The sequence below is a fragment of the Zingiber officinale genome, chromosome 6A, assembly GCF_018446385.1.
Source record: "Zingiber officinale cultivar Zhangliang chromosome 6A, Zo_v1.1, whole genome shotgun sequence".
NCBI classification, from domain to species: Eukaryota; Viridiplantae; Streptophyta; class Magnoliopsida; order Zingiberales; family Zingiberaceae; genus Zingiber; species Zingiber officinale.
In genome coordinates this window covers 147,351,866-147,370,697 of record NC_055997.1, presented here as the reverse complement: position 1 = coordinate 147,370,697, position 18,832 = coordinate 147,351,866, and the positions used below count along the sequence as shown (strand labels likewise).

The 18,832-nt window shown below is 39.4% G+C and overlaps 3 protein-coding genes across 4 annotated transcripts; 1 reads left to right on the top strand and 2 right to left on the bottom strand.

The window, feature by feature from the left end:
- Positions 1-174: 174 nt before the first annotated feature.
- Positions 175-1,270, bottom strand: LOC121998595. The gene is made up of 2 exons (XM_042553579.1): positions 692-1,270; positions 175-439 (listed from the first exon to the last, which is right to left on the bottom strand). The coding sequence occupies exons 1-2, from the start codon at positions 1,175-1,177 to the stop codon at positions 434-436; spliced, it is 492 nt and encodes a 163-aa protein (XP_042409513.1). The 5' UTR covers positions 1,178-1,270; the 3' UTR covers positions 175-433.
- A 7,506-nt stretch (positions 1,271-8,776) lies between these two features.
- On the bottom strand, positions 8,777-12,262 carry LOC121998591 (G-type lectin S-receptor-like serine/threonine-protein kinase B120). Its single transcript, XM_042553575.1, has 7 exons — positions 10,689-12,262; positions 10,500-10,613; positions 10,232-10,422; positions 9,939-10,149; positions 9,635-9,869; positions 9,404-9,554; positions 8,777-9,312 (listed from the first exon to the last, which is right to left on the bottom strand). The coding sequence occupies exons 1-7, from the start codon at positions 11,941-11,943 to the stop codon at positions 8,989-8,991; spliced, it is 2,481 nt and encodes an 826-aa protein (XP_042409509.1). The 5' UTR covers positions 11,944-12,262; the 3' UTR covers positions 8,777-8,988.
- Positions 12,263-12,671: 409 nt separating this feature from the next.
- On the top strand, positions 12,672-16,691 carry LOC121998592. 2 transcript variants are annotated; one of them, XM_042553577.1, is made up of 6 exons: positions 12,672-12,864; positions 13,009-13,119; positions 13,299-13,680; positions 13,777-15,186; positions 15,305-15,451; positions 15,918-16,691. In XM_042553577.1, exons 4-6 carry the CDS (start codon positions 13,800-13,802, stop codon positions 16,481-16,483), a joined length of 2,100 nt encoding a protein of 699 aa, XP_042409511.1. In that variant the 5' UTR covers positions 12,672-12,864; positions 13,009-13,119; positions 13,299-13,680; positions 13,777-13,799; the 3' UTR covers positions 16,484-16,691. The 2 variants fall into 2 exon arrangements, with proteins under 2 accessions (XP_042409511.1, XP_042409510.1); XM_042553576.1 differs by having other exon boundaries at positions 13,773-15,186.
- Positions 16,692-18,832: the final 2,141 nt, after the last annotated feature.

Below are 18,832 nucleotides of genomic sequence, written 5' to 3'. Positions count from 1 at the left end.
AGTCTACTTTTTTAACTTTTTTTTTTTTTTTTCTGAAAATGGTCCATTCCTCAACCTCCAACCCTCTACTTTTATACGTAAACCTTTTCTTGCATCTAATCCGAAGAAACTTCGATCGAGAAGTCCATAGACACCCCTAAATTAAAACAGCAAACAGTGTTAATTGGATCCCAATGAGCCAAGCAAGCAAAACCAACGAAATTTATATATTTCAACCAAACGGAGCTAGCTTTAAATTTGTTTGTACACTATCACGCATGTGGAAAGGAAGACAAGGGAAGAAGGAGACCACGTTGAATTCTGCTACTCCAACAATGGCACATGAAAGATTGCAGTGGAAGGACGAGTACGCTGACAAGATTCTGGAGTTGTAGGGGGGATCTAGTTATTATTGTCAACGCTGCCGGAATCTATCTCTCCTCCGGCCGTCGAGCTAGCTCTGCAAGGCGAAGATTGAAACGATTGAGAGATATGGTGAGGTTTTGCGTTGAGTGATCAGTTAAATCATTGTTACTCGATGCATGGTCAGTTAAATCTGGAACTGTAGCACAAAATTGATGCGAGCAGAGGGCGGCTCTGAAACTGGAATTTGGGAGGAGAAAATGCCAAATTCTGATCGGGAAAGAGGAGTTTTCTGGAGTTGGGTCGAGATTCGATCTTTAATTTTGATTTTTGACTAAGGTTCTCTTACCTTCTCCGACGAGATCGCCTCGGCGTCCGGCTGGCAGTCCGGCGGATCCTCGAAGACCGACGCGGAAAGCTGCTTGTGGGCCATGCCGATGTCGAAGAGGATGACGCCGGAGGCGGGATCGTCGACGAGGATGCCCTTCACCGGGAACCACAGGAAGAGCTCCTCCTGCGACCACCCGACGACTTCCCCGAGCGCGCCATAGCTGAGGTTGCCGCTCACCACGCTGTCGAAGTAGGCGAGGTCTCCGCCGCCGCCGCCGTAGCGGGCGTAGCAGGCGCCGCGGAGCCGGACCTCGAGGAGGCCAGAGGCAGCGTCCAGGTCGAAGGAATCGACAGCCTTGGGGAGGAGCCCGGCGGGGAGGCCGTAGCTGCGGAGCAGGCCGCGCAAGGACCCACCGGCGTCGCCGCCGCCGCCGGAAACAAGAGCGAGCAGGATCAATAGAGGCAGAAAAGCCGGACGCGCGAGGAAAGGCGACGCCTTTGCCATCGAATTGGGTTTAAGGAGGGGTTTGGAGTTCAGACATGGAATCTTTCATCTTTGCAAGAGAAGGAAGGATTCAAAGAGGAAGAACAAAGAAATCCTGAGGCAGCTTTTGATCAACTAACTTGTTTGTCCATTTCACATTAAAATAATAATATTCCCCACACAAATTGCCAATTACATCAATAAATGTCAGTCACTCCAATTGTTAATACTAATGGAACTGCTCAACTATTGGTGATGTATATCTTGAAATACTATTGAAGCAATCATAGTACTACCTTCCTTGCATTCCAACAAAAAATTATAGCAACTTTTGTATTTGTCATTATTAACAGAGTAAAGAAGGTGAAGAAAGGCAAGATCAATTAGTTATGATTCTTCTTCACCAAACCAATAATAATCAAGTAGAGAAAGGGTGCCCTTGCTCTCCTTCACATGCCTACCAGTGCTTCTTCCACTGTAATAGACATAATTTTAAGTAGCAGTGTGTTTACTAGCTTTTGTGCTGAATGAGGGAAAATAGTTTCGGTGGAAGGGGAGTGAGTGAAGGTACGAGGGAGATGGGGGGAGCAGTGTGGGGCACATGGAGAGCAAAGTGAAGCACAGAGACAGTTGAGGGACTTGATATGAACCATTTTGTCCCAACTCGCAAGAGAATCTTTTAGGGAAATCACTTGAGAGCTAAAACGAGCTGGAAGCCCAATCCAATTTGATTAAACAAGCCTTGCTGGTCGGCTATTAATCTAATAACAAAAGGTGCCTCCTCTCTGAAGTTGGGGTGGGTCCTCCGGTGCGCTCGATGTCCGTGTCTTGCGAATCGAAGAGTGGTAACCTGGGGCCTGTGTTGACTGCGTGACCCTTCGCTGAATTAAAAACTCTTTATTAATTTAATAGAAAATATTTAAATTTAATAAAAATAATTAAAATAAGCTCAAAATAATTATAATATTATTGTTAAAACATTATTGTAGTCACTTAATTAGTCACTCCTTGCTTTGAACTTAAAACAATATAGCAATCGTTATTGAATAGTTGTTATAGTAATATTATGATAATTTCAATCATATTTTCATAATTTTAATTGGATTAAAATAATTTTGATTAAGTTAATATTTTTTAATTAAGGATTATATGTATAAATTTTAAAAAATATGATTGATTTGGTTTGAGATATTGACTCCTGCTGAATTGTCTCATGTCGGGGTCAATTTTGTCCCTAACAGATATATCTTTATATCTAACCCATCTCCTTCTTTAATTAGTGCTATTATTTATTATTATTATTATTATTATTATTAATTCTGTCCGAAGTATGAGTCAAACGAAGATCGGATGAAATATCGTTGGCATTGATGAGGAGGAGACAATGATGCTGCGATTGCACGAGCTTCAGAGAACGGATCCCCATGTGGCCCTGAAGAACTGCTGGGCCTAGGCGGACAGTATCAGACCTCTGCACACACTCAGACAAGCACACGAAATGTTAGAGACCAAGAACCAGGGAAAAAGTCCCAGGAGCAGGCCCTCCGACACTCAAGTTAGGTACTTTTTTCCCAAAGAACAGTGTATGAAGGAAGAAGAAAAGTAGACAAGTGTACGAGTGAGCGTACTTGTGCAAGGGAGATAACGCCCCTTTTTATATGACAATACGTGCCTTCTGGAGACTGACCCCTGTCAGAGCATGTCGGGTGTCAGGACTTGTCGAGTGGTGAACGACACGTGGTCTTTTCCTATAGACCGGAGGAAGGTTTTACTTGTAGATGATCCCAACCGCTAGAATATTCCCTGACATACAACAGATATTCTCTGACAGGTGGTTACGATTCCCTGACCTGTTATCGCGTAGCCTTCTATTCCGTTCGGGTGCGATTGAAACAACCCTGGCTGATCTGTTGAGTGCTGATGAATAGATTGGTCGAGTGGGAGGGCGCCATCAGAGTCCCCTTCTGCAGGACTTTATGACTTCGACCCTCGGAGGGTGATAAGTTTGCTTACATAGGCTAGCTTGACACCCCCTAATCGGTAAAGCCAGGTCAGGTTTGGTCCTGACCGCACTTCCTGCCGCATACCTGGTCGGACCGGTAGGCCCCGCTCTAGCTTCATACACCAGATGACCCTGGGTGGTCCCGTTTCGTATATCGACTGTCACCTCTCCTTATTTTCTGACTACCACATTCCTTTGACTTTTGACTGTCATGTCCCCTTGACTTTTAACTGTCACGTCCCCTTAACTTCTGACTGTCACGTCCCCTTGACTTCTGACTGTCATGTCTCCTTGACTAGACCTTACCATTATGCTCCGTATCAATTATTATTATTATTATTATTATTATGGGCTCTGGAAATGGTTATCTTTCCTATAACAGGTGACTCTTTAATTCTCCTATCAATCATCTTATTAAGGGGGTGTTTGGTTTAGGGGAATAAGAGTGGGGAATGAGAAAAATAATTATTGATTGTCATTGTTGATGTTTAGATTATAGAAATGGAAATACAAATAAGGGAATGAATCCTTATAATTGGGTAATGACTCATGCCCATATCTCCCCCCTTCAATGAGTCATTATTATATTTTCAACAATCAAAATATTCCCTTATTTCAAAAATACTCATGACCCAAAACTAAAATTTCTCCCTTAATATCAAATATCAAAATATATTTATTTAATTTTCCTTTCATATCACTCACTCTCTCCTTATTCTCTCTCCTCATTTTATCACCTACTTTCTCTCCCCTAAATCTCTCTCATCACACTTTCTTTCCTCTTTTTTTTCTCATTACACTTTCTCTCTCTTTAATCCCTTCCATCACACTCTCTTCCTTTTTTTTTTCTCATCACACACACTTTCTCTCTCCTCAATTTTTCACATCACACTCTTTTTTTTTCTCATCATACATTTTCTCTCATCATGCTTTCTATCTCATCACACTTTCTCTCTTCTCAATCTCTCTCATCACACTCTCTTCCTTTTTCTTAACATATTTTCTCTCTCATCATACTTTCTCTCTCCTCATTATCTCTCATCACATTCGCTTATTTTTTCTCATCACATTTTCTCTCTCATCACACATTCTCTCTCCTTAATCTTTCCCATCACATTCTCTCTCCTCATTTTTTTCTCATTACACTTTCTCTCTCTTCATTCTCTCTCATTGTATTTTCTCTCGCATCTTCTATCATCATGCTCTCTCCCATCATATTCTCTTTCCTCATTTTCTCTCATCTCACTTTCTCTGTCTTCATTCTTTTTCATCTCATTTTATTTCATCATACTTTCCCTCACATCTATTTTTTTCTCTTATTTTCCTTTAAGGGTAAAAAAAGAAATTTTGATTTTATTCCAATAGAAAATATTCAATTAACTAAATATTACTTTTAAGAGTGATATCCATATTCATACTCATTTCTATTCTATAATACTATAATTTCATTCTGATTCCTATTCTTAGGAAAGAACTAAACGGCCCTTAAATTAGCTTGGTAAGAACCGTCCAATCTGATCCGAGATCATCACAACGTAGCCTAACTTGAACTGTACTCTTCTTGAAAAATGAACTCGGGAGGACTAGTCTGACCCGAACAAGCTCAGCCGGACTAACTAGTATTCATGGACATGCGACGCCAACTCGATGATTCCTTCCACATTAATGATAAAAATGGTCAATAAATTTTTTTTAAAAAGGAATTCGTTAGGTGCAGTTTTTTTATTTCATTTGTAATTTATAAATGAATTCGCAGCTCCGACAGAGATGCATCAACCATCGGTAGAAGTCACAGGATATTTTTATCATTTTATAATAATATGAATTATATTACTAATTATAAAAAATAATAAATATCAAATAAAAAAATATAATCATCTTGTAATAAAAAATTATATATATTATATTACAAATATAGTAATATAATTAAAATTACATATTATATTACATTACAAATTAGATTATATTATATCCAATTAAACGTAGTCTATCAAACGTAGCCTAAAAAACCTGTCGCATGCAAAAGGTCTCCCTCTTATCTAGTGATGACAACGATGAATTGCATTTGATCATATTTTATATATTTCATATTTATCTTCGTGTATTATACTATTTTACCACGTGTATCATACTATTTAATTTCCATCCTCATCTTCAACGTAACGTAGCTATTAAAGGATTAGACATAAGACATCCATCCTCATATATCCTCCATAATAATAATTTTATTTATTTATTTATTATTATTGATAAAATAAAAATAAATAAATTTATTATTAATCAGATATTCGGATGAGACATGAGTAAGATTTTATTAAATTATCTCCTACCCGAATTTTAAATTCTTCATACCCAATTATCCATTATTTAATCAATTTTATTTTTTTTAAAAAAAATCTAAATATATCCTACTCTATTCGATTGAGAATTAATTCGATTCGGACAATACCACTTATATGTTTTTTTAAAACAAATGAATCTGATGGTAAAAAAAAGTGATTATATTGATTGAAGTATTTTTCGTAGTCCATTCTTATGTCATATAAAAGAAGATAAATAATAGATGATTATTAACTTGAGTAGTGATTAGTGCATAGGGAGGACAGGATCCTATTATTAGTCAGAATTGACCCAGATGATAATATCTCATATACCAATCAACTATCCACCCCGATGAAACAAAATCAATGGATCCTACATGTACACATAGCTCCTTGACTGGAGTATATGTTGGAAATATAATGTGAATGAAAAATTAAATGTAAATCGTTAGATGAAGATTGATAAATCTGGATCATCGATTTGAGAAGGTATAAGTATTCTTTGGATGATTTAATCTCAACCATTGATTGACATTTAAATGAAGAGACATTATATTTCTTGGGAAGGGATGCAAGCTAAATCATCCAATTTAAGTTTGATAGTTAAGATCTAATTGAACCAAGAAATTCTTATAACCTTTCTTTTAGTATAAATAAGTTCTCTCTTCTTTTTATTTCACACTCAATTCATTTCAATTCAAAATAAGCATTGCATTCCATACTTACATTCGAAGAGTTCCAAAAGTTTTTTTCAATTTGGAGAGTTTGTGATTTGCAATGCTGTTATCATAAGATAAATTCATTGTATCTTGAGAGATGATTATTATGTTTTGTGAACACAGTATACAAAACAAATTCTTCTAAAAAGATAAAGTTTAAGTCTAACCTCACCTCATCAAAGTGGTGTTATACTATCGTTCTATTTCTACTTAGATTACATTACTATCAAATCCCAATAATATATTATAGTTTTCAGTATATAACATAAATGATGGGCATCTTTAACATAATAATCATAAGTTGATTTTTACAAATTGACTATATGTATCTATTCCATCATACATCCAGTACTTATTCTATTCGGTAATTTACCAAAAGATGTACTTAGGTTTTTAAATTTACCAAAAGAAGTATACTACTTTAGCATTTACCAAATGACTCACCTTTTTATAGTGGTCTTCCTATTCTACCCTCCTGATAAATTTAATTGATTTTTTTTCTTTGTCATTTCTCTCTCTTCTCTTTCCTACTATGCATGCAACGTATCTTCTCTTTCCTTCTTCTTTTTTTATCTTCTCTTTGTTTTTCTTTTTTTTTTTCAATTTTTTTCTCAAACATTTTATAAGAGATCAAACACACGTTGGGCCTGATATGGAGAGATATCAGGCCTAACAACATGGAAAAAAACAAAAAAGAAAAAAAAGGAGAGATTTAGGGTGCGTTTGGTTTGGCCCATTTTCATTTTCTGAAAAACGCGCGTTTTTCATTTTTTAGAAAATGATTTTCTGCGTTTTTCATTTTCTTAGAAAACACTCTCTCATTTTCTTAAAAATGAACGTGGGAAAAGCAAACCAAACGCGTTTTCCATTTTCTCAGAAAATGAAAACAGAAAACAACATGGAAAACGCAAACCAAATGCCCCCTTAGATTTTTTAACACCTCTGGTCCACTACTAGAAATGTCGAAAATAACAATGGAGACATATTTAGACTCCTTGCAATTTTAGAAATATACAGGATCTGAAATGATTGCAATCTGAGGTCTCTAAGTCGATTAGTGGGGTTTGACCGAAACTTACTGATGGACCTAGAGAGCTCTGAATGCACCCATTTCAGTTCCTGTGGATTTATAAAATTGCAAGGAGTTCAAATATTTTCTTCATTATTATTTTCGACATTCCTAGTGGCGGACCAGAGGTTTTAAAAAACCTAAATCTCTCTTTATTTATTTATTTATTTATTTATTTTTTTGTTATTAGGCCTGATATCTCCCATATTAGGCCCACGTTGGCCCTGATATGGGGAGATGTCAGGCCCAACATGAGCCTGATATCTCTTCATATCAGGCCAAATAACAAAAAAAAAAATATAAAAATAAAAAGAACGACAGATTTAGGTTTTTCAAAACCTCTGGTTCACCACTAAGAATGCCAAAAATAATAATGGAGAGCATATTTGGACTCCTTGCAATTTTAGAAATCCACAAGAACTGAAATGGGTGCAATCGGAGCTCTCTAGGTCCATTAGTAAGTTTCGGTCAAAACCTACTAATCGACTTAGAGACATCAGATTGCAATCATTTCAGATCCTGTAGATTTCTAAAATTGCAAGGAGTCTAAATATGCTCTCCATTGTTATTTTCGACATTTCTAGTAGTAGACCAGAGGTGTTGAAAAATCTAAATATCTCTTTTTTTTTGTGTTTTTTTCCTGTTGTTAGGCCTGATATCTCTCCATATCAAGCCCACATTGGGCATGATATAGAGAGATATCAGGCCCAACGTGAGTTTGATCTCTTATAACATGTTTGAGAAAAAAATTGAAAAAAAAAAATAAAGAGAAGATAAAAAAGAAGAAGGAAAGAGAAGATAAGTTGCATACATAGTAGGAAAGAGAAGAGAGAGAAATGACAAAGAAAAGAAAAAGGAAATTAATTAAATTTATCAGGAGGATAGAATAAGAAGATCATGATAAAAAGGTGCGTCATTTGATAAATGTTAAAATAATATATTTCTTTTAATAAATTTAAAAATCTAAATACATCTCTTTTGATAAATTACCTTATTCTATTTATACTCAGATTATATCACTATCAAATCCCAATAATATATTGTAGTTTTTAAGAGATAACATAAATGATGGGCATCTTTAACTTAATAATTATAAGTTGATTTTTTAAAATTGACTATATGTATCTATTTGACCATACGTCTAGTACTTATGAATTAGTATTTATTTATTTTTATATATTATATGTGTGGAGACGGTACTGCCGTAGCGGAATTTTTTTTTTTTTTTTGTATTTTTTTATTGTTGGTGGTGTACATAGTAGTGTTTGAGTGGGGGCACAGACAGTTACGAATGGAATTAATCCCTACTGGGATACTGAGGAAATTGACCTTCACATCGCTCTCGCTCTGCCTGCCCAATTCAAACCGACCCACATGGTTTGACAAGACTGATCATGGCGATGGAAATATATGCCATTACTGGCTATGGCGGAAGACTTCTGGACCACAAGAGAAGAAAGCGCTGCAAACTCGACCCACCCCCAAGCGAACTCGCTCATACACACCCCGATCGACGAATTCAATGGATTTAACGAGTCAAACCAAAGACAGCAGGCAAGCTGTTTTTCCTGGCTCGATGTTACTGCAAACCAATTCTCTACACGAAATGGCCATGGTCCGCTTGCATTTCCTTATGTCTAGTTTAGTATCATCATCACAGAAACAGTTGGATTCCATCAAAAACTAGCTAAGTGACTTTCATGTCATGTATTGGAATACTTCTATCTTCCTGTGAGCATAGTGATTGAAACGCTTGCTGATGATATGGCCTTCAGCTCTACGGTCGATGACTCCTCAGTCTCACTGAAGCTTCTATCCGTGGCGAACGTTGGCGGTCTCGGGGGTGTAGGAACCACAGTCTCACTCTCCAGCATTACCACGACTGCTGCCATGCTCGGTCGGTCATTCGGGTGATCTTGCAGGCATAGAAGTGCTAGGTTCAAGCATTTGGTCACCGATGATTTGAGAGAAGTCGAGTTAGCTGATTCCTTGATGACAGGGTCGATGAATTCCATCGCTCTTCCTTCGTTCCAAAGCTTCCAGGCCTGCATTAAGGTGCGAGTGTGACACTCACTGAATGAATGGATGAATGCATGCTTGAGGGAAGAAGAATTATAGGAGAAAAAGGGTGCTTACTAATGTTATGAGGTTTAAGCCCCATTCAGGATGACGATATGAGTTGTTTCTTTTTCCACTGAGAATCTCCAGTACTAAAACTCCGAAGCTATAGACATCAGATTTCGTCGAGAAATAGCCTTGCATCGCGTATTCAGGAGCCATGTAACCACTGTGTTCGTGCAAGGAGCTAGTTAAGTTTACATGAACAAGGTGATTGAATGAACAAGATATAGTGTCATGATCACTCACAATGTTCCGACCACTCGCTTTGTGCTAGTCTCATCGTCGTTTCCGAATATCCTCGCCATGCCAAAATCTGATATCTTAGGATTCATCTCTTTGTCAAGCAAGATATTACTAGCTTTCAGATCGCGATGAATGATTCGTAGCCTTGAGTCCCTGTGGAGGTACACTAGCCCCCGGGCAATCCCTTCGATGATGGTGTACCTTGTGTTCCAATCCAGAAGGGTTCTCTTCGTCGAGTCTGCATCGATCTTAATGAGTGATCAAGACAGATGAAGTTGAAGGAGCTTACAGCCAGCAGTAGACTAACCAAACAGGAAAGCATCTAGGCTTTTGTTGGGCATGTATTCATAGATGAGTATCTTCTCCTGCTTATGAATGCAACAACCCAAGAGCCTAACAAGGTTCCTGTGCTGAAGCTTGGAGATCAGCTTCACCTCGTTCTTGAATTCCTCGATGCCCTGTCCTGAGCTCCTAGAAAGCCTTTTTACTGCTAGTTCTTGGCCATCGAAACTTGTTCCCTGTAATCTCACAACGATAATTTAATCACAAATTGTTTTTCTCCTTTTGCTTTTGAAATTAGACAAACAAATGCAGATGCACCTTATAAACAGGGCCGAAACCTCCTTCACCGATCAGTTCAGAGTCTGAGAATCCCTTGGTGGCGAACAGGACAGAGTCGAAACTCCACAATTGTAACTCAGACAACTCCTCCTCGTTTCTCTCCTCGTCGATTCTGATCGAGTCTGAGACACTCGCAGCTCCGCCGAAGCTCGAATACGTTGATACTCGTTCTGTCGAGGAATTATATATTTTGAACAGCAGTTTAAGCTGATCGAAGGAGTAAACGAGTGGAATTTGCCATGGATACCTTGAATTCTCCTCCTGCGCTTCCATAGAAAGAAGAGGGATCCCGAGAAAATCGAAACCACTAATACGACGATCACCGCTATGATTATTGTCTGAGTTCTTGTTTTGCTGGTTGCTGCAACAGAGAGAATGAAATTGGTTAGAATTATATGATTGTGAGAAGAAGAGCGAGTTGGGGGAGGTGACTCACTGAGTTCCGATCCGGCGAGTCGGAGAAACAAGTCCTCTCCGCCGTCGCCGGAAAACATTTGGATGTCCAACAAGTCCACCCCCCAGATCAAGCACCCGATGCCGGTCACGTAGGCATAGGCCGTGCAGGAGCAATTCCTCAAACACTTGTCGGGGCATGAAGAGGTGTCCAGAAGGTCGGGGAACCAGTCCGAGGTGTCCGGCAATTTTATACTCCTGAGTCGGGTAAACCCATCTCCGCCGCTTCCGGCGGCGGAGCAACCTAGCGCCGTCTTCCTCACGCAGCCGCTCGACCAATTGCCGGCGTCCCACTCGTCGCCGGAGGCCGGCTGGAACCCTGCGAGGCAACTGCAGATGGGAGAGGCCTCGTCGGTGCAACCCGCGTTCTTGCCGCACTTGTTGTAGATGTCGCACGGCGTCGTCGGCTGCGACCAATACAGTAACCACTCGCTGGTGTCGTTCCTCCAGATCATGTGCTTCACGAGGCCGTCCCAGGAGAGGACGTAGCGGTGGGAGCTGTTGAACTGGTCGTAGTAGAAGTACATTCTGTGCTCCTGGACGAAGTTGTTGAGCTTGAAGCCGTAGATGTACTGCGGCACCATGTTCTTTATCCCGATGAAGATCTGTGAGTTCCACAGCCCGGAGCGCCACCGCGGCCGGTCTCCGTCCCACATGAATATCTGCGTCGACCCGCGCGGGTCCATGCTCAGCGAGAAGTTCCCCGGCGCCGGGTCGTTCTCGCTCGTCCAAGAGGTCATGTTTTGGTTCTCCCTCGTTATGAGATCGAGGCCCACCTTCATCCCCGGCATGTACGTGTCGCTCGGATGGTCGAAGCTCTGCCACCGGACGCCGCCGGAGTTATTGAGAACCAAGTTGCCGGAATCCGTCAGCTGGACCACGGAGTTGTTGAAAGGCAGGGTGGCGCCGCCGGAGGACCAGAGGGTGCGGTTGGCGGCGTCGAGGACGACCAGGTTGCCGTCGGCGGCGATGCCGAAGGCGCCTCCATGGTCGAGGACGGGCTCCCGGCGGTTGGCGACCCAGAGGACGGTGTCGGTGGAGAAGTCGTGGTACCAGATTCCGACGTAGCGGTGGGACGACTGCCCAGGACTGAAGAATCCCAGCTCGAAGATGCTCCCCGGCGAGATGAGCCTATCCACGTCGCGAAGGAACTCTCCGGGATTGATGGTGTCCGCTGCTTGCGAAATCAGCGGTGACAAAAATATTATCGCAAGCGAGAGCAGCCAAGCAGGAGCCATGGGGGAACACGACAGCGAATAAATTCTACTGAAGCACTGATCAAGCTTCTTCTTCTTCTTCCTCCTTTACGATGAGGAATCTAGCAATCTCTCTGATCATAAAGGAAGAGGTTGTGCAGGTATGAACATGGCGACGACGAAGTCTTCTCCTATCTAAAAGCGGCACAAATAATGGCCAAGAACCTTTTTTTAAACCAATTCTTTTGCATAAAGAAGCTGCCTTTATCAGTATCTCGATCTAAAAAGACAGTATTTGGTAAGAACAGGAAGAATTTCGATAATTTATTCATGTTTACCGGGACAGAACAATTTTTTTCTCATTTGGTAAAGTGAAAATGATAGAGATTGAGGTCTTTAAAAAAGGATTATGTAGATAGGATTCCGCCTGTGGTGCGCCTAATCAACCAGTCGGAGATGAGAGAAACGAAGAATCGTACCCTCGTGCCCAATGTTTTGACCATATGGTCAAAACCTAACAAGGAAGGAAGAACTGGAGCAGTCAACAATCGTCAACGCTTGTTTCTCTATCATAGATTTAGATTTTTTTTGTTTTCTGTGGCAACTTGTGGCCTGTGCAGATTGCCCTGGATCACAATCTGGCGAGTGCAATTTAATGCTCTCCTGATAATGCAGTTTTGCAGAACAGACCTATGCAATTATTTAATTTAGTTTAATTTAATTTAATTAATTAATTATTGGGAAATTTGAACAATTCTTGATGGGATTATGATTGAGACTGCTGGGAATGCCTGCCCTGCGATTGCTCTGTGGTTAGGGTTTATCCTTGAATCGCCCCCATTAGGTTTTTTCCATAAATAGCCGCGGCTGCCTGTCTTCTAAGCGAATTCTCCTCGCTCACGTCTCCTATTGTCGAATCCGCCTCGCTTCGTTCTCCTCCCTTCGCGATCCAATCTGGAGGAGGTAAGTGCGATCTCTTTTCTCCGTTTGCGATTCTCTTTTGATAATGATTTTGTTTCGAAAGGATCCTGTTTTTGCCAGATTTTGATTAGAAGATATCTATTTCGTCATAAAATTTAATCTTTTGTTATTTTTTTCTGATTGAAGTTACGAAGAATCCGGTAAATCTTTGGCGGAGAAGCTCGACATAGCTCTCAAGGGTTTTGCTCGCCTCCGGCGACTTTCCTGCTTAGTTTTGTAAACTTGTATGCTATTGGGGTATGCTTGTTCATCATGGAAATAGTTTGACAGTATTTCATGTAGAAAATCATTCAATTTTTTCCGTTCAGAAGTTTCATGAGTCTATCTACAATCTCGTGTTTATTTAGATATTGCGACATGATTGTTGCTATCAGCTCCTTGCTTTTAATCATACCTCACAGATTTTGTGGTTGCAGGATTTTTACCGGTCCTTTTTGTTGGTTAGCCTTCTCTAGTTGATAAAAGCCTTCCTACACTCTGGCCGCTGTTGAAAAACCATATTCTTCTCGCACCTCTTTGTGGGTGTGGGGTTTTGATGGTAATGCAAGCATACTGATTTCGTTGTGGGTATCAAAGGCATCGAGCATTTGGAGACTTTGCCGTGCGCTAGTAGGCCGCTCTCTCGACTACGGCTAATGTTGAGATGGGCTAAGAATCGATTCGGGCAGTAGATTATTTCCCTCCTTTTAGTTAGCCGCATATAACTTATACTACGTGATCTTGGTCCCTCCATTGCACACTAGTGAAATGGTCAAGTTTTCCCGACTCTTCAGTTCTTTGCCGATTCATAAATCGAAGGTACATGGAAAAGATCCTTGTTTTTGTTTCTTATAGATTCTGTCTCGCGTGTGTGTCTATGTTAGCACTGAAATATATGTTCTGAATACTAGAAAGTTGTTCAAGAGGCTAGTGGAACAATGCAATGCAATTCTGCAAAATATTCTGAAGATCAAGAAATTAAGCTTGCTGCAGATGAATTTAGCAATCCTGTATCCCAACTGGAGAAAATAACAGCCCCATCTTTGCTCGATACTGATTGTAAAGAAGATGATTGTTCTGAAGATAGTCAAGAGCTCCATTCCAAGGCACAGAAGGCAGTTGTTCTTAAGGCAAAAATTATAAAAAGTAAATCTGTTGGAAATATCTTGGACAAGGAAAGAGGTTCTCCCTATAATATTATGATTCAGGAGAATGAATCAGAAGCAAGGTTTTTATCTCATGGGATAAACCAAACTGGTAGCATTAGTGGTAAGAAACTAGATGAATACCACACTGATTATGAAAATTGCTCACAGAAGCAGATTCTTGAATTCACTGAGTTTGCTGAACCAGTTCAACATGAATGCCTCTTTTCCATTGGGATCCATGACCAGTCCAATGCGGAGTATAATGACTATGCTGACGATGAATCTCCTGACTATGTTTCATATGAACAATTATCATCAAATGGCCAGTTCATTAGTAGAAAGTCTTGTTCTCTAACTAACCTTGGAGGACAGACTATTGACATCAATGATGGCACTCTCAAGCTGGAACCAATGGGGCCTCATTCGAACTCACTTGAAAACCTATTATCCGTAGATTTTGGGAGAGGCCTGTTTTTAGATGGCAACGCAGCAACTGCGTCTAGAGTTGTGCAAAAAACTGAATTACATTACATTTCTGATTGTAGTGAGAGTAATGAGCTTTCAGATTCAGACAAAGACGGTAAATGTTCAATTATGAAGTCTAATAGTGGTAATCAATTGGTCGACATCATTGGTTCACCTTGTGATATGGATTCTGGAGAGACATGCCACCATTCCAACTATAATCTCGAATCCAAGGAGATTGAGGATCAGGAAAGAGAGGGGGGGAGTTGTTCTGAGAAGATAATTTTTGATGTTTCTTCGGCTGATGAGAATTGCCCTGATTGCAGTGATCAACCTGATAGTGCAGTGACTTTTGGTGTTGAAGAACCTTCTGTTGAAAATTTGAATGGGTCGAGTCCTGAAAATTGTAATATTAATCGGATTGCATCTTGGATTAGTCAACTTGATGTTCAGAATTGTAACTATGTCAAAGAATTGGGTAAAAATCCTCATCTAATTTCTGACAAGGTGCCAAGTAAGAAAGCTAGCAAAGTGGGAAGCAAAAAGCTTGATGCTAAAAGTAGTATTGGAATGATAGCAGCTTACAATTACATTTCATCCCTTAGTCCTGCTTCATCGAGTGCACAGATGACAAATCTTGGCTTGGTTGCAATACCCGTTCTCAGTTCTTTTGTTAATTTAAAGATGCTGAATTTATCAGGCAACTTTATAGGTATGAATTGGATGCATTCAAGTTCATTGGACCATTTTTGTTTTGCCTTTTGGCACACAATATTTTTATCTGGCGCTTTTTTTCATTCTATGTTTAATAATCTGCCATTTTTTTCCAGTTAGGATAACTTCAGGATCTCTTCCAAAGGGTCTTCACATGTTAAATCTATCAAAGAATCATATATCAGCCATTGAAGGTCTCAAAGAACTTACACGTCTCCGTGTACTGGATCTGAGTTATAACAAAATAAGTAGGATTGGCCATGGTATGAACTTGTTTGTTTGTTTAATAATGTTTTTTTTTAAAAAAAAAAAATATGACTCCGTTACTACATTCTTATATCATTGAAACATGTATGTACTCATTCATCGTCTTGATACAATTTACATAATATAAAAAGAAACTAAAGATCAACTTAGCATATTTTGCATCTTTACTTGCAACGAACTGTTCCTCAAAGAAAATGCTTATCCATTCCACGTAAAGTGATTAAGTGAAAAACTTAAAAAAAGATACCTTTAGTACACATCAATAAAAATTGCCTGCAATAAATGTTTTGTAGTACTTATGTGCTTCATGAGATCTATGGTCCTCTCTGCTAAACCTGGAATTCATTATTTTTTTTTTTCTGTTGTGATTGAGAAGTAACTTTTTTACGGCAACTTCTTGAAATCATTGTATTTCCTTGGCAATTTAATGTTAGTTCCTGCTTATTTTTTTTTCTTTCGAAGGGTTGGCTCCTTGTTCATCACTAAAGGAACTGTATTTAGCTGGGAACAAGATCAGTGAAGTTGAAGGCCTGCATCGTCTCCTCAAACTAACCGTTCTCGACTTGCGCTCAAATCGAATAGCAACTTCAAAAGGTCTTGGCCAACTGGCAGCTAATTATGCTTCCTTGCAAGCAGTTATCCTGGAAGGCAATCCTGCCCAGAAGAATGTCGGGGACGAGCAACTTAAGAAGTGTTTGCATTATCTTTTGCCTCGTCTTGCTTACTACAACAGGCAGCCCATTCGCGCAAGTGGCGCAAAGGATGTCACAGACCGTTCAAGTCGATCCTTCTCGTCTCATCAGTTCGACCGTGCTTTTAGATCAAAACACAAAGATTTGCTTCATGGAAACAAGTCATCATACGGGCGAACGAAGTCTGTCAGCGCCCTGAACTCATTGATTACATCATCCAGGAACAAGCACAAGTCTGTAACCTCCAAGCCAACCAATAATCTTCTGAGTGCGAAACCGCAAGATCTGGTTTCGGATAATCCTTTACGGAGAATCCAGAGTGATGGATCGTTCTGAGAATGATGAGTTCAGTCGCCAATTCAAGTACCAATAAAAAGGATACTCTAGGATCGAGTTATCGCCTTGTGGAAAATAATCTCTTGCCAGTCTTATTGAACTGAGCTGTTAATTTAGTTGTTTCTTCATATAATTGTGCTTTTATCGACTTTTAAGTAGAGTTGTTGATGGAACTTTTATGTAGTAATGAATTGTCAAGTATTTGTTACTGATACGGTTGATCATGGAGGGGCCCAAGAGGAAAGGGTTAAAAAAGTCAAGATCATATGGCGGTCAAAAGTCGGGAGGATGTGGTGGTCAATAGTCAAGGTGATGTGACAGTCAATGGTTAGGCTGACGGGGCGGTTAAAGGCGAGCAGGTGCGATAGTCAGAAGTCAGGCAGACTGATCGATCAAGGGGGCAAAACAGTCGGAAGGCGAGGGAAGACGTCAGGCGGCACACAGGCTGACGGGTCGGAAGCGGCAGAGCTGATTGGAAGCAGCCCGAGCTACAGACCTGCTCAGCGTAGCTGTGTCTAGACAGTTGGGGCTGCAGGTCTGCGAGTTGGAGGCCCGGAAATGCAAACCACGGGTGCAGGCTGGGGCAGGTCACAGTGGATCGGAGGAGCTGTGTAGCACGGGTGCGGAGAACCTCAACGGTCCGTCAAGGAGAATCATTACATATCAACGACGCGGGCGAAGGTGGAGGTTCCTAAGACGAAAAGATGCCCTCATAACCAGTAGAAGCCTGCCAGCTGTCCCCCACTACAGGACAAAATCATGTACGAAGGCGGAGGTTCCTAAACGGAAAGATGCTTGCGCGACAAATAGCAGCACGACAGGTGTCCAGAACTAGGCGACAAAGCCCAGCGGCTAACGTTTTTCTGACAGGATGGCAGGCTCCAGAAGGGGGAGGCATAAAAGGCGAGAAATTCCTCGTATGAAGGTACGCGCACATACTCTCTCGTCACTTTTTTCCACAACTGTCTTTCCTTCTGCTTCTCTCTGTTCTTTCTGGGGAAAAAGGACCTGACTTGAGCGTCGGAGGGCCTGATCCGGAGACTTTTTCCCTGGGTTTCGGTCTCTAACGTGGGAGGGGAGATCGTCTGAGTGTGCGCAGGGTCCTGCAGCAGCGTCAGCCACCCGTGGGAGCCGAATCATCTTCTACGACCTTCCGTCAACCATCGGGACACCTCGACCGACCTCCATCCGACTCAGCCTCCGAACGAGATCAATTACTTCTTCACGTCTTCGTTATCATCATCCTCTTCTTTCTTATTGGTAAACAACAAAGAAGATTCTTTTAACTCTATCCTGCTTTCCCCATTCTTTACCATTCTTCTTCATCTGTTATCCTCTCGTCTCCCCTATGAAGTATGCATGTTTTTAATTATGTGGAATGAAAATGTGATTTTTTGAATGAAAAGGTCTTTTCAATCTATTTGAAACTGAAACTTGTAATCCAAATACTGATTTGTTTTTAGTTTTTCCAGTTTAACAATGTAAAACCATTTTTAATGGGCAAAAATAAAAAAGAAGCGTTTTATTGTCTACTTTGATTGCCTTTTTTTTAAAAAAATAAAAGAGTAATTTATTTTTATTTTAAAAATATTCTTATTTCATTTTTTTTTGTAAAAATATCATTGTTATGAAATTACTTTAATATTATTATAACAGTTGCCAAATAAATATTTATTCCTTTTAAACTAAAAACAGTAGTAAAGATTCATACATAATATAATGGCCTTTTCCCATCATCATTAACATTTAATATTGAAAAAAATATCAAAAATATATTTCACTTTAAAAATATTCTTTTTTTAAAATAAAATAATGTAGTAAACGTAAAAATTAATTTAATTAAAATTATTGTAATATTAGAGATAAGTTATTGTTCTGATATTCTTTTAAGGGAAATATACATTTAACTTTCCTATATTTCTATCCAGTAGTATTTTATTTTTCTGTATTTAAAAAATAATATTTAATCTTTTTTCCTAATGTAAAATGTTAAAAAATTTATAAAAGATAATTATATCTTTATCTTTTGATATTTTTTTTATAATCGTAAGAGTAAAAAATCAAATTAAATTTATTAATAATTTAGGTCTATTTCTATTTAGTTTGTTAATATCTAAATTAATTATAGACAATTCAAGACCTAATTGATATTTTCAACCTGTGCATGTCGATTTATTTACTAATTAAAATTAATAATTGTATGTAATCTCTAAAAATATATAAAGATTAATATTTAATTATATGAATAAAATAAAATTAAATAGTTTAAAATGTATATTTTTGCCGCCCTGTTTTATAATTTTTAAAAATAATGTATAATAATTTTTTTTTCATTTTTATCTCAATTTA

Excerpts from the sequence above, each read along its gene's own strand:
- LOC121998595 (XM_042553579.1), bottom strand. The coding sequence starts at position 1,177 with ATGGCAAAGGCGTCGCCTTTCCTCGCGCGTCCGGCTTTTCTGCCTCTA.
- LOC121998591 (XM_042553575.1), bottom strand. The coding sequence starts at position 11,943 with ATGGCTCCTGCTTGGCTGCTCTCGCTTGCGATAATATTTTTGTCACCG. Across the intron at positions 10,614-10,688 it reads ACTCGCCGGATCGGAACTCA|CAACCAGCAAAACAAGAACT; the intron begins GTGAGTCACCTC and ends TCTCTGTTGCAG. Across the intron at positions 10,423-10,499 it reads GCGCAGGAGGAGAATTCAAG|AACGAGTATCAACGTATTCG; the intron begins GTATCCATGGCA and ends ATTCCTCGACAG.
- LOC121998592 (XM_042553576.1), top strand. The coding sequence starts at position 13,630 with ATGGTCAAGTTTTCCCGACTCTTCAGTTCTTTGCCGATTCATAAATCG. Across the intron at positions 13,681-13,772 it reads TGCCGATTCATAAATCGAAG|AAAGTTGTTCAAGAGGCTAG; the intron begins GTACATGGAAAA and ends TCTGAATACTAG. Across the intron at positions 15,452-15,917 it reads AATAAGTAGGATTGGCCATG|GGTTGGCTCCTTGTTCATCA; the intron begins GTATGAACTTGT and ends TTTCTTTCGAAG.